General features: G+C 40.8%; 1 protein-coding gene across 9 annotated transcripts in view; it reads right to left on the reverse strand.

The window, feature by feature from the left end:
- Window positions 1-15,278, reverse strand: part of LOC119647497 (mitogen-activated protein kinase-binding protein 1) — a 394,909-nt gene that overhangs the window by 14,993 nt on the left and 364,638 nt on the right. For 5 of the 9 annotated variants that reach the window (XM_038048456.1, XM_038048512.1, XM_038048498.1 and 2 more), the window contains 7 exons: window positions 7,861-8,070; window positions 7,221-7,551; window positions 5,237-6,969; window positions 5,035-5,180; window positions 4,680-4,978; window positions 4,484-4,614; window positions 4,238-4,276 (listed from right to left, as the gene is read on the reverse strand). In XM_038048456.1, coding sequence (XP_037904384.1) covers window positions 4,238-4,276; window positions 4,484-4,614; window positions 4,680-4,978; window positions 5,035-5,180; window positions 5,237-6,969; window positions 7,221-7,551; window positions 7,861-8,070 — 2,889 coding nt within the window. The remainder of the gene's footprint in view (window positions 1-4,237; window positions 4,277-4,483; window positions 4,615-4,679; window positions 4,979-5,034; window positions 5,181-5,236; window positions 6,970-7,220; window positions 7,552-7,860; window positions 8,071-15,278) is intronic. The other 4 variants (XM_038048472.1, XM_038048522.1, XM_038048509.1 and 1 more) reach the window with 1 other exon arrangement.

Here is a 15,278-nt window from a genome sequence, read left to right on the forward strand (position 1 = left end):
CGTCCACAACGAATTTGCTTCGCCGGGGCAAACCGTAAATCAAGTCTACTATCGCCAAGTACTCGAAAGATTGCGAAAACGAGTCAACAGGGTGCGCTCAGACATCACTCGTAACTGGATCCTTCATCACGACAACGCACCGTGCCACACCGCCCTCCGCGTGTTCCAGTACTTAGTCTCAAAAGGGATCGTCGCCTTATTTGCCCGATATGTCACCCTGTGACTTTTTTTTTTGTTCCCTAGAACAAAATCGGTGGTCAAAGGAACCCATTTTGAGTCAATTACGGACATCGAAGCGGCCATGACGGGGGCACTCGCGGACATCCCAGTCAAAGCGCTCCAGAAATGTTACGGTGAGTGGAAAACGCGCTGGAATCGCTGTGTGGCTACCCCAGGGAACTACTTTGAATGGAATGGCAGAGTTATAGAATAATTTTTAAATTTACGGTTTTTATGGAATCAGTCTCATTACTCTAACTTCGTAGATACCATATTAAGATAGTTCTAGGTAGCTTCAACGCAGAAATCGGCTGATAAGAAGCAAACATGGGTACAACAGAGCGACACGACCTCTATGGAAACATAAATGAGAAAGAATAGCGTGTGTAACGAGCAGAAACTGACATTAGTTCGATAAGCTTGCTGCGCCCCAACATCCCTAAATGAATGGGGAAACCGTCCATTTTTTCAAAAAAAGGCACCATTTTAAATGTTAGAAAATACGGGCAAAATGTTACTCTTAACATTATCTTCTACGAATGAAATTTCAATACCGCACCATTTATAAATGGGCAAAGACACACGATTCGGAGTAACAACTTCAACATTAGAAACTTACAAGATGACACCATTGCCGAAGAGTGCGACTCCATGTAGCATAGCTTACTGAATGAAACTCCGCCGAGGAGAACATTGATATCGTGAACATAGTATGAGAAACTACAAAAGACCGGAAAAACAGGACGACTGATTTGGTTAAAAATCCAGAAAAAAATAAAACAAGCTACAACCAACCAACAGGGAATATAATAAGCGACCCATCCGACGTGAAATAAAGGTGACTAGGGTATTTCCAAACAGTTAAGCGGCACCTCGTGCTAAGAAGTGCAACTTCGGCTGAGACAATAATCCTGGACGCAGGCAAAAATTATATATATTATACTTATTCACACAAAAATTTTGAAAAGTAGGGCAGCTATTTACTATCTCCAATCGGAACGACTGGTTTGACGATGAATGTAAGCTAGCAACGGAACGGAAGAATGCCGCATACCGAGTAATGTTGCATTCTCAAAGGACGCGGGCATGCGCGGAGACTTATCACGAAAGCGACTTCACGGACGGAAAAAGGAAGCCTGGGAGAACCAACAGGTCTGTGAACTCGCAAAGTATAGGGAGCAACCGCACCAGGCGCGGAAGTTTTACCAACAAGTCAGCAGGATGAAGCCACACACACCTCAATGCTCATCCTGTCGAGATAAAGAGGGAAATCTGATTTCCAACAGAATGGGCATATTGGAGCGATGGGTTGAGTACTTTGATGCACTACTGAACTATTGATGGAACCAAAACATCGGCGAGTTAGAGGTCCCGCCAACTGCAGACGACAGACAAATACTGCCACACACCAAGCATAGAAGAAACCGTGCAATTCATCGGCTTAAAAATCATAAGTAGCCAGAAGCCCATGGAATTACAGCCGAATTAGTTAAATATGGAGGCGACCAATTACACCAAGTGGTTCATAAGTTTGTACTCAAGGTATGGGACAGCGAATCAATGCCTCACGAGTGGCAAAGAGCTATTACCTGTCTCATACATAAAAGGGAGATATCACGCAGTGCAGAAATTATAGATGTATCACGTTGCTGAGTACCATCGATAAAATATTCTCCGCTATCTTGCTAGGCTGGATATGCCAGAACATCACTGGCTCATACCAAAGAGGCTTCACTCCAGGCAAATCAGCAACAGATCAACGTGATGCTGAGGTAAATGCAAGAGATACGAGCCTCTTTAAGTTCACCCAACTGCTGGCCTATGCTGACGATATCGACATCATGGGAAGAACAACCCGAGACGAACAAACTGGCTTCATCCAGATCGAGCAAGCGGCTATCGGTGCGAGATCTTGGGCTGCATATCAATGAAGGCAAGACAAAGTATATGGTGGCAACGTCAGTACCAAAAACCAACCAACTAACATCAAACCGCACTGGTCAAACGGGAAGAATAAAGATAGGAGACTACAACTTTGAGCGCTCGAAATGTCTCACCATAGGGTCAAAGCTCTTACTCTACAAGACAATAATCTTACCAGTCCTCATGTATTCCTCGCAGACTTGGGTTCTTAGCAAGAAAAATTGCGAACTCTTGGCCGCGTTCGAGAGAAGAATCGTTCGAAAAATGTTTGGCCCCCTACATGAGGATGGACGATTCCGTAGCCTACATAACGACGAAATCTATGAGCGATGACCGTCAAGTTATAGATAAAATCCGGCTCAATAGGTTACGGTGGGCGGGTCACTTAATCCGTATGGATGAGGATGATCCAGCCCGGAAAGTCTGTAAGGGCAATATCTATGGTAGGAAAACAAAACGAGGCAGACCCTGCCTGAGATGGAGCAATGGCGTAGGCCAGGACGCCAAACAGCTTTTAGGGATATCGAATTGGTGAACCTCGGCGCAAAACCGGGATATCTGGGGTTGCTTATTAAGGCAGGCCTAGACCGGATACCGGTTGTTGCGCCGTTTCTATTTGACTTGGAACATGAAGATGAGTTAAATTTTGTGAAACATAATTTAGGTAATGCTGAGTCAGACGAAAGTTTTATGTGCTCTTGAAAGTAAAATATCTATTCAACACTGAGAACCAAGTGGATGATTATAGTTGGCTCTGTTTATTTAATATAACAATCGCACTTGGTGCGGCCAAGTGATTATTGCGATAACGAGAAATTTACATTTCTGTATTTCTGCTAAGAAAAGAAATCCAGAAGTTGGATTGGAAGTTGAAAAATTGGACGATTTGCCCGAAAATTAATTTGAGAAGTCCGATCAATGATGGAAAAATTGTCGGTGAAAAGTGATAACCCCCGAAAGAATCTCGGGCTGAACTCCAAATAAAGACAGGTGACAGCGGCGAAGCAATCACTATCGTCACGGCTTGCACTGCTGATGAACGATTTTTTCCAACAGAAAGAAACATTTGAGATCGGAGTTCCGAGACCGCCTTCCCACTGATTCCGTTGCCTTCATGCACCCGAAATTACTGTACATCAACACAGATATTTCTACGTTTTCATCCAGTTCGAAAAGATCTACATTCCCGATATAAATCCAGGAGGCAAGATTCACATTATTCCTGCGCAACATTAATAACGCCACATGTGATCCATGACCTTCAACAACTCAACAAAGCCTTCTTCGGTCCATTCAAAAGTTGTTTTCAAATTTAAGTTAGTCAATAGTTATCTTAATCGCTGAATAACTAGGTTTCAAGTTGGTCCCATCATCCGAGATGCACGGATTAAATTCATTTCGACTCGACTCGTAACGTAACACCAAACCAAATTCAAAACTGACAAAATCGTCATAAAATAAAGACCATGTATCGTAACGTGTAGACTTCAATTGTTTACTTCAGAAAAGCAGTTGTTACTTCAGTTCTTCCGAGGAATCAATATGTAAATATGAATAGCACATAATCGCGTAATGACTTTATGTTTAAGAGTTACAGAGTTTATATCCTAAAAACAACTGGAACTACTAAGAGAAGCTGAGAGGGTAAGAAAATGATATATGTAGTCTTATAAAATTTGCACTGGAGTAAAAAAGACGGTAGGCTTTCTAATAGCATGAATAGAAGATAGTTACTTGATTTTTGTTTTAGAATATCATCTTAACAGAGTGAAGCAATCATTCCTAACGCGATAGGATAAAAAAAAGCTAATTTCCAGGCTCGATTTAGAGAGTTTTCACAATCAAATTCAAAATATGTTTTGAAATAAAGTTTTTACTAAATAACAATTATAATTTATATTTCGTACGAAATTAAATAGATTATGAAAAATAAAAAAAGAGAAATACCCAAAACCCACACCCAAATTTTGATTTGTGTTATACAAAGACTCTTGTGAACATCTAATTTGATTTGTTAATAGTAGAGAAGTGGTTTTAAGTGCAATAGGAAATACTTTGTTTGTTTTGTGTGTGTGTCCACTAACAATGTTCTCACCTCATGAATATTCACTATTCTACTACGATTTCTCTGACCCTAAAATAACGAAAAATACAAAATGTTTTCCACTTATGCTCACTCATGAAACATTTGTAGTTTATCTACAGTTTGTAATAGGCTTAAAATGACTCTATAGTGTTGCATTTATTTAGAGTAAACTTTTCCACTATAAACTAGTTTAGAGTTCATTTGATTTAATTAAATAAAGCCTGAATTTTAAGAAAGAAATTCGAGATCACTTACATTTTCCAATTTGGCTTTGGCTTCATTTATAACTTTCAGTAATTCCTCCTTTTTGCTGTTTGTGTAGAATTTCGAATAAGAAGTTGAAGATTTGCTTTCAGTGTTATGTTTTGCACTTATGCTGCGACGTTCTGCAAGTAAGTTTTGTAATTTGTAAAATATCCTGATAATTTGGAAATTAGTAAGTTTTTAATACTTTTATCGCTTCGATCTGATAGACTTCCGGGACCATCCAGGGCTGCTTGAAGAAAACTGGAAGAAGCTTGTTGAGGTATGCTTTCAGAGCTACCGCCCAATGTTGAGGCTAACGATCGGTCAGCGTTTTCACCGCTAGGCGTTGAACCTTCATCTTCTGTGTCTGAAGTTCCAGTCCCCGTTCCAGTCGATGGAGCACTTTGCTCCGATGCCTTTAGTGCAAGGCCTAATTTTTCGAATTTCTGTCTTCTTACGGATTTTCTTAATTCGTCTTCATTCATTGCATTCACTTTGAAATCACTGTATAGGGAGTGAATCAGTTAATAACAGAGTTTCATTAGAAATAGTTAAATTACGTTGGTGTGCTGGGCCCTGCGTTCTGATAGAACATCATTCCATGATCCGAACTGGTTCTTTCGCCATCTGATATGTCTTCTACATCACCGTCATGGTCATTATTACTTTCAAAACGTAAACTAGTGCCTTTCTTTTGCTCTCCAACCTATAATTGAATGAACATCAAAATCATAACACCAAATTATTTTCCTAAAAACTTACAATTTTTGTCCTAAACGGCTTATCCTTTCTATTTTCCATTCCGCTATCTATTGAACTATCCTCACTTAAATTTGCTTGGTTATAAATATCCTTTGAGCTTCCGCTATTATAGTCCGATGTCTGCATGGCATTTGTGTATGTACTACTCAAGGAACTGTCTGCAGTCCCTCGTAGGTCCAACGGATCAGGATCCTGCCCACGTTGAGCCCATCTACCCCTAGGCTTTACCATTTGACTTTGACTAGGACTAGAACTTAATGCTATTGATGAATTCGCTTGGGGTTCATCTTGGCCTTTTCTCTTTGCCCACTGAGGAAGTTGACCAACGTCAGAGAATCGATATCCAGGCGTCAAAGGGGCATCTTCTATGAATAAGTGAGATGGAGATGAACTGAATTGCTCATGATCTCGTGTGGGAGAGTCAATTATAATATCGGTGACGGAATTCGATACTGGTCGCGGAATAGGCATATGACCCGATCTTAGTCGCTGCTGTGATAGCCGAGCCTGCATCGTGACAATCATATCATGTGGAATTTGCCAAATAAAAACACATCCATCTCCGCTCGCTGAGATAAGATATTTGCAGTCATTTGTAAATCGTAGGCCAGTCACTAACTCGCTATGTCCATACATTCTAGCCATGCATTCATTCGAATAGTAGTCATAAACCGACAGTGTTTTGTCTGTACAGGAAGTAGCGATGTAAATACCGCTAGGATCTAAACTAAGCTTAATCAAACTTCCATCATCTGAATGTGAACCTTTGAATGTTTTTGTATGCTTCGCATTATGTGTTCCGTAGACTCTTATATTACGGTCTTGACATGCTGTGAGGATATGTTTTCCATTACTGTCGACTTCCATGTCGTACAATGTGGTTTTCCCTGAGCAGTTTGTGCCTCTTAAAAACTGATTGTTTTGGAAAGCTCGAAACATAATTGACTTATCAGCTCCACAGGATATCATTTGGAAATTATTGCCAGTTCCAATAAATTTTACGGACGTAATGCTACTCGAATGATCGTCGAGAGTTTGGAGGATATTATAGCCTTGATTCACATCGAAAACATGTATCAATCGATCCCGACTTGCACTAGCTAATAATTTTTTTTCAATTTTCTCGTGGGTATATTCGAGACATAATACTTCGGAATCGTGAGCTTCAATCATGGTAATTTGCTTGAGGGTTACTAAATTATAGATTCTTATATTTCCACTCCTATCACCCGTCGCAAGGTGATTCTTTTCTGAATTGATTTTAATACATCTGACACCGTTTCTGCCATCATAACTTGACGTCTTTTCCGTACTCAGAATGGGATTGTCGGTGTCCTTGATAAAATTCAGTTCGTTGTCGATATACACAACTTTCAAAAGTTCTTTGCTATAAATATTTTTCCTATAAACATCAGTATTTGGACAGTCATCGAGACCCCAAACTCTTATCGTATCGTCGGAGGAACAAGTGAGGAAGCAGCTTTCTGGCAGAGCAGGATTTGTATTGTTCTCTAGGTCTAATGGCACTGTTTCCACGCCCCAAATGCATGCTGAATGATACAGAAATGAGTGACTTTTCCCCACTCTCCGTACATCTCGTAAATCCCAAATGTACAGACTATGGTCATTGTAAACACAGGCCACTTTCGATCTAACTTCATCAAACACCATAGCTATCGTATCGGGATACCTTGCACTTTGTGGCGCAGTCATTATATGATTGATATGAACACCTAAAATATATTTTTATTGCATTAGAAATTCATTAGTTTTTACATTTTGGGTTTAAGCGATTGTAAAGGTGCGGAAAACTTTAAACCATCTAAATATAATCTTTGGAGCAGACTAAAATCAACAGTACACAATAATTGCGCTCTTCGAAGAGGATAGTCCAGGGTATCATTTGATTCTCCAACTAGATAGAATTTAAATTTACAATCATAGCTAACCACACCACTTCATATAACTAAAATAAATGATTTACCACTCGATACTTCCACGCCCAAATAATGTGTCCTGGGCAAAGTTGTAACATATTCCAAGGTGGCGGCATTAAATATTCGTATAATTGCTTCGGCACAGCCCACAAGAATATAATGTGCATTAGCACAAATGCAATTAGCTGATGTTGTCCGACATGCAACCCATTTGTCCAGTAATCTTCGTGAATTGAATTCCACCAAGTGCCCGACACGGGTTATAGCATATGTGCTGTCCGAACAATCACCTTTACCGCATGCAACAGCGCAAAAATCGTTGTCCCGCAACTCTCCTAGAATGGCACTCCTTCCCATCAATGGAATGGGTTCTTTGTACTGGAAAGGAAAGGAAAGGATGCATATTAAAATGTAATTCAATTAGTGTTTAGGATGCGATAGATTCAAGACATAGTGTCTGTTCAAATTCGTTTTAGTTCGGAAGTTTGGGATAAGGACATGATGTAATCCAATCTCAGTATCATGAGAATGGAGGGAAATTAGTTTTGTAGGAAAATTTAAGCATAGGAGTTTACACATATTTTAGCTACTTTAATTGAGTATATTTAATAGAATAGTGCAAGGAATTAAATCTAATTATTGAATTTGAATTTTGAAATTGAAATCAATGATTAAAGTGTGTCTCACCTTCCGACTTCCTTCCAGGTACCAATACTTCACATGCCTATTTCCAACTGTAACAAAATAGTTGCCATCTGCGCTAAAACTAACTGCCGCTACCTTTGCACTAACTTTGTTGGAAGCGATCTTTAGATTCACTTTCCAGTCAAAAACATTCACTATCATATCATGTTGAGATCCGACTGATACCAAATATTTTCCGGTTGGAGAGAAGGCCTGAAAAATTGTTGGAGAAAATTTAGTTATGTAAAATGGAGAAAATTTAATATTTTTCAAAAAAAAAGATGATTTTAACATTTCTATTAGGCATGAATGCCACGAATATATGATTCTTGGAAATGATAATTTACTAGACTTCTTCGCAAGCACCACTATAAGACCGGGTGAACTGAGTGCAAGCAATCACGCCTGACGAAAGGACGATGGAAGGGGATATTCTTCTCGGAAATTTCTAGAAATGAAAAAGGCAATAATAGGCGGCTCACAAGACTTTCACCCCGGGCCCCGTTTTAGAATAATTTTCATCCCGGGCCAGGATTTTTCTCTCTACGGCCCTGCAAGCAATGATATGAATTGATAACTCTCGGTGCCAATAAACAGTAATATCCAAAATTCATGTTTCCAACTGCTTCACTGCAGGAACTAAATAGCTTGCATATTATTACAAAGAATCTGAGAGTTCCACACTTAGATTAGTTATCGTTCTGTAAAAACCTGAGCCTTCGAAAGCCCCTTTTTCGTGAAATTTCAAGACTTCCGTGATCAAAATGTGCCTCAGCTGCCTGCACGGTCTTCCAGAGCAGCCTGCACACCTCCTCTATTATTCTGCGCCACGCATTTCAAGGACGTAGTATCGTAAATTCCATTAGTATAATCAGCAATGAAATTTTCGCCTTTTCTTAAAATGTGACCTGTTCACTGCCACTTTCGCTTTAATTAACACGTCTACTGATATCTAGCCCGTACGCCGAAGCAGTTTTTCGATCCAGATTAAAAAAAAAATATCCTGGACTAATAGCATTTTCTATGACTCTCTTGTGATCTAAAATTCACTCGCGGTATTCCTTGCTTATCGTAAAGGGCAACGTAGAAGGATAGAGTTTTGCGGGTTAGCAGCCTGCAAATCTCGAATTTCATTATACTTTGGAAACGGTTCTCATGCCCTGGAGGTGGGCGCATTTTTCAGCTACGACGTTTTGCTATCGTTAAGGGTCCATGATTGGATTCTGAAATGTGCGAACGCTCCTCAACGTCAGTAACGAGGATCCCCAGAAAGTTCGCTTTCTATGAGCAGAGAAAGTTCCTGAAGGTAAGAATGAGACCTTGATAGGGCCCAGCACAAAATGCAACATGTTGCATCGAGTTAAAATTTTGGAGAAATTTGAAATTGGGCAAGATTGCAGTCTGTCGTCGATATTATTCCTTCTTGCTAACGGTGAGATAGCTTTCTGTCTTACATGGAGGGCTTCGAGGTGTTTGAGGGAAAATGGCATGATTTTCCCTCAAACAACTCGACTACGATGATAACATCAGTTCTATCTCTATCTCTCATCAAGTTTTTATAAAGCATATTGAAAATTTGTATGATAAGCGACTTTACCAGAAAGGAGGGCATTGACAACTTCATATATGGGACATGTGGGAACTATTACCGATATAGATCTGAGTTTACCCGGTATCCTGCTCACTGCTGCAATCTCAGTCACACATACTAAAAAACAAGTTGTCAGTGCTTGAATGCCTAACTGAGCAAGTAGTCCCGACACAACCTAATTCCGACTTCGATTTCCGGCTAAAAATCCAAGAGCCGATATCTATTCTTTTGATAGGTTTTTTTTTCTCCTCGACGGGCTCTTCTTTGCTATTGTTGCTGCCATACAGAATAAAACGTCGGTAGTTGAATATATGAAATATCAAAGGATGCCGAAATCTCAAACTCACCTCAAGTTGGTTAATTTTTCATTCAACGAATATTGTGCGAACCATTTTTGTTTAGGCCATAAGTTCTGTACGAATTGTTCCATTGAGGCGGTGCATTTCAAATAGGATTGCACGTGACTCCAGTGGGAATTTAACATATTGAGAAATAGGAAACACACTTAAATTGAATATTGGTAGGGCGAATATAGGATACTTTCCAAAAATGTCGGTACTTATCCCGGAAGAATAAACTTATTGACAGTTTTGTCACAATATCTTAATATTCTTCAAATTAGCAGTGTATTGACGTACAAGGACGTCAATACACCGTTGCCAACGGGTTTTCTCAGCTTCATACGACCTCCTGAAAATCGGGCAATCGGATTACTCTTCAAAACTCGTATCGAAGCGGCCTGAACCTCCCTCAGGCCACTCATTCATACCCCTTTTCATCCAAGAGAACAAGAGAAACTAAGAGGGAGCCACATCAGAGCTATAGAGAGGGTTCAACAACGTTGCAATTTTATTCCTGGTCAAAACCCCGAGGACAGCTAGCTGCGTGTGAGTCAACGTGCTGTCGTGATGTCCGCACAGACTAGGCGTTCGGTAATAGTCTCACCGGCAGATAGAAACTCCTTGCGGATCAATCGCTTCGTTTCGATAAAGACTGGGAGCAGACTTTTGACACGTGACCTGCTCAAGCACACAGACCTTTGCTATCACCTATTCATCGGCCCCTCGCCGACGGCGTTCGCGAATCTAAGAACATTCTCTAGAGACAGAGAATGCGCAGACTCTTGAAGACTCTGAAGTAAACCTAACCAAGGTATCTTCGTCTGAGGTCTGAGGAGGCCGAGCAGTGCAGGGCCGTCTCTTCTTCCTCCTCGCATTGACTGCATATGGCCGAGACCACCACTTCGAGTTTTTCCATCTGTTAGTTTAAGGGGCAGTGTCCCGTTAAAAGCTCTACTAGGGTTTTCATGTCCCATTTCTTAAAGGACAACAAAAATACTGGCCTCGGGTTCCTCCACAAAGATTTTCGCCATCCGGCAGAAGCTCAAAACGATCCATTCGCTGCGTTAATCCTTGACATTTTCCTCTTCAAAGTAGACTTAGCAGTCGATGGCCGCATGCCAAAAGCTGGTTCTTGCCCCACCATTATTAATTCGGAATTTTGGCGAGCCAGTCTGTTAGCTTCCTCATTATCAGCGATGTTTGAGTGCCCTAGCACCCACATCAGGAATGTATCGCAGGCCAAGTTTCAGCAGCATTTAATGGCAACTCCTTCTCGCTTGGTTAAGACCCTCCTTCATGGATCCCTCCCCAACCTCCTCTACATGGACTGCTCTGTGTCCTCTTTCCTTACCAGCGAGAACTCAGTCTCGATACTTTTGGAACTCATCTTGAATTTAATTTAAAAAATTGAATTGATATCTCTCAAACTATGTGCTTATCTTTTTGAAATATTTAGCTGGGTATAAATGAATCTGCGGTCAGTACACTCCCTTGTACCGAAAGAGCAGTTTGAATTGGGCGGCCCTAGATGATTCTGGGGGAATACGCTTCATGTTGCTAACTTTTTAAAGATCATCTAATGGTAACACCATTTTCCAATTGTACGAGATTTTTAGTAAAGTGATATTGCTGTGAAATGTAAGACGTGTCAATTGAAGATGAAGAGTGTCCTGGGTATCCTGCCATATCAATGCACGACCTACATGTCCACAAAATCCACAGGCATAGGCAAATCAATGTCTAACCATAAGGAAGCTTGCTGGAGAGTGTGGGATACAGTGTTGAGTTTTTAGTACTAAATTTAGCACTTGTTGAAGTTCATTAGTAGCTCAATAGTTTTTTTTGTTAAATAGGTACTTTTCAATAGAAACCAAAACAAGGTGAATGCTTGGCGATATCACGTTTTGTGAATGATAAAATGATCGGAAAGTTGAACTGGTAACATTAGGTTTCCTATCGCCACTTCTTGAAATAAACCATCATGTCATAAAAGGTGTAAAATAACCCCTTAAGTTGGACACAAAGTGGAATGGCCCCCTACAAAAACTGGCAGTTCGAAAACAATGCGACCTCATTAAATTCAGAGAAAGTTTCAAATGGGCTATGAGATTGGAGGAAGACGTCACGGCATCCACGGGTGGATAGTTTCACTTTAGAGTAGAATATTGTGGGTAGCAAGGTTTCATAGTTGCCTGGCCAGAACAAAACCGTTCATCTCTGATAATAACTAGGTAAACAGTCCGCGTTTGTGGAAGAGCATGCTATAAAAAGCTTAAACTTTTGACATTCAGTTCCATGGTCTGGAAAAGTAAGAGGCGGCCCAGAGACTCAGATCTTGTCACAAAAGGCCAGAAAGGTGGAAGAGTAATTCAAATTCAAGCACTGGTGAAGTACACAAGTAGTCGCCGAATTATATTTGCAGTAAAAACTTTTAGTAAAGGAGGAACCGATTTTGAATTTTTCATTTTTAGTTATAGAACTTTACTTAAACGTCCTAAACTCTATTTGTTAACAACCGTGGAAGAATGATTTCTACAGCAGACAATGCTCTAGACTCACAATACCCAACGGAGTTTTGTTAGTGCGCACATAATCTAGGGAGACGAGCCTACGGCTACATTATGTCCTAGGAATTTTTGGACTGTGACCTAGATACAAATGGAACAAATGTCTCAAATATTTTTATTTAAAAAATACACAAAACCTTTCATACCTAAAGCGACCAGCTTATGCTTTTCCAACTTAATGTTAAAATAAAAATAGGCCACAAACACTCAAGGATTGGTCTTGCGATTTGTTGATCGTCATGATGAATGCAAGGCGAACTGTTGGTTAGCACCATCGATATTCCATTGCCCATGCATTTCCTAACCGTCAAACGCGTTCCGTCACATAGTTTTGGTTGGTTAGATGTCATAATCACCGGGATCCAAACTTCAGTTGTTAAACCAGGAACATCCAATGAGTTTATAGTTTTAGTTGGATAGTTGGTTGCTTCGTTTTCATTGGTTGCACAATGCAATGGACTAAATATTTGATTTTGAATTTTGAAGTTTAGGTAGTTCATATTTTTTTTTTTCATAAAAGTTGTAATTTTTGCGGTTAGCAATAATCAGTTCGTCTTTCGTTGAGACGAACGGAAAAGAATCTGCAAAATTCAACAAAAATTGAACTCATCCGTCAATAGCTCGACAGAAACACGGCCGTTCCACATCCTTCTAGAATAAGCATCTGCGCCCACAATTCCAGATCTCGCACGAACAGCGACCAAGACCAATGTTAGGCGAAATGTCCTCTCAGTTCCACAGGACACGTCTAGGGGAAAAATCCGTAATTCCCATCATCATTAGCCTTCATTAATACGTCATACACTGCTTTTCGTTGGGAATTGAACAGTGGTACATTCTTTCGAACTAGTAGTTTCAATGCAATCTGATCATACGTTCACATTGGAATTCTCAACTGAAAGAGTCGTTCATTCCACAATCTGGCGTTAACATCCCTGACTTCGGTAACAAACTGCATTTTTCGTTGACGAATTTTAGAAAAAACTGTTAGAACAGAATCTATTTTCTAGATACCATCCAGCCCCTCTGATGCAAAATGTATGGGAAAATCAATTTTCTTCATATTTCTTTTTGCGTTAATTTTCCCAATGTTTTCATAGTTCTTATACTACTCGGATCGGATGTCTTGCTCTGGGCTACGTGCCTTCCTCTTGGCAAAAGGTTAAAGTAGTTAAGATAGTACCGAAACCTGGGAAAGATGACTATTCTAATCCAAAGAACTTCAGACAGATCCCCTTCACTTCATTCTTGCTGAAAGGTTTGGAGAGAGTGAGCATCACATTTGTGGAAACGCACTTAGGTCACACTCACTAGTAAAAACCAACATGCTTACCAGCGTGGAAAGTCCTGTGAATCTGCTCTTCATTCTTTGGTCACAAAGATAGAGGATGCAACTTTGAATGGTGAGTACGCGATGGGGGTGTTTGTAGACATTGAAGGGACTTTTGACTGTGCGCCTTTTCAAAAACTTTGTGATGCCGCCAGAGAGCATGGTGATGACGCTTTAATTAAATGGATCCACGCTATGCTAACGCAGAGATTGCTGTGCGCTGAGGTGGGTGTCGATCGCTACCTGACTGCAGAAGCAACGAATGGTTGCTTTCAAGGAGGTGTGCTTTCGCCACTTCTGTGGAGTATGCTGATCGACTCACTACTATGCAAACTGCAAAATTTGCCAATACACGCTCAAGCTTATGCTGATGACGTGACTGTGCTTACTGTTGATCAGGATCTTGGAACGGTGTGTAGGAATATACAGTTGGTGCCTCAGACATGGTCTTTCAGTTAATTAAAATAAAACCACAATTCATAAAAGGGAGAAAACTGGATGGACTTTGCCTCCCTGAGATGGGGGGTACTACCCTTCAACTCTCCGAATAAGTGAAATTTCTGGGAGTCACTCTAGATAAAAAACTTCTTTGGAACAAACATGTAGAGGTAAAGATGAAACGAGCTCTCACAGCTTATGGGTTGTGCAGACGGACCTTTGCGTCGACATGGGGAATCAGGCCTCATGTGGTAATGTGGATTTACGTTGCCATCATTAGGCCGATGTTCGTATATGCATCCGTAGTGTGGTGGGTTAAGATGAAACAAAAAGGTTTTCACCGTAAACTAGACGCACTGCAAAGAACTGTGTGTCTGGGTATCACTGGTGCCATGAGCACGACATCCGGCGCAGCACTGAATGCACTACTCAATTTGCAGCTCCTGGATATATTTATTCAAAGCACTGCAATGAGAGCAGCTCATAGACTAATTCGATTAGATCTATGGAGAAACAACGGATGTGGGGGCACGGAGCATCGGAAGAGTTACTGGGAGGACTGAATCCAGTTCTTACAATGCCTTCCGATTCTTGTGTCCCCATACATCTGTTTGGAAGAAGATATAAAGTTACCCTGAAGCATTGAGAGAACTGGGAAGTCCCAGCAGAATGCGTGGTGGGATATACGGAAGTCTTCAACACTGATGGCTCAAAAACACAAGAGGGCTCTGGAGCCGGAGTGGGCTTTTCCTTTGGGACAATATGCAACGGTTTTTCAAGCCGAAGTTTGTGAGATCCTAAGGGCGAGCGGCTGAAGGGCAGGCGTATCACAATCTGCAGTGATAGGCAAGCTGCATTGAAGGCATTGAGTAGTCTTTGGTCACGTCGAACATCGTTCAGGAATACAGAAACCGTTTGAACTCACTCAACGTCACTCTGGCGTAGAGGGAAATAAAATCTCGGATGCTTTAGCGAAAGAGGGGTAAATCTTCCCTATGCCGGGACTGGAACCAACAATTGGAATATCAGTAGCATTGGTTAAGTCTATTTTCAAAAACTGGGAGCAAGCTTCCCACAATGACAGATGGTACGTGCCCTCTTGCAATGAGGAAGCGGAATCCACGGAGCATTTCCTATGTGAATGCCCCGCCTAT

Source organism: Hermetia illucens, chromosome 1 (genome assembly GCF_905115235.1).
Source record: "Hermetia illucens chromosome 1, iHerIll2.2.curated.20191125, whole genome shotgun sequence".
In the NCBI taxonomy this organism is placed as follows: domain Eukaryota; kingdom Metazoa; phylum Arthropoda; class Insecta; order Diptera; family Stratiomyidae; genus Hermetia; species Hermetia illucens.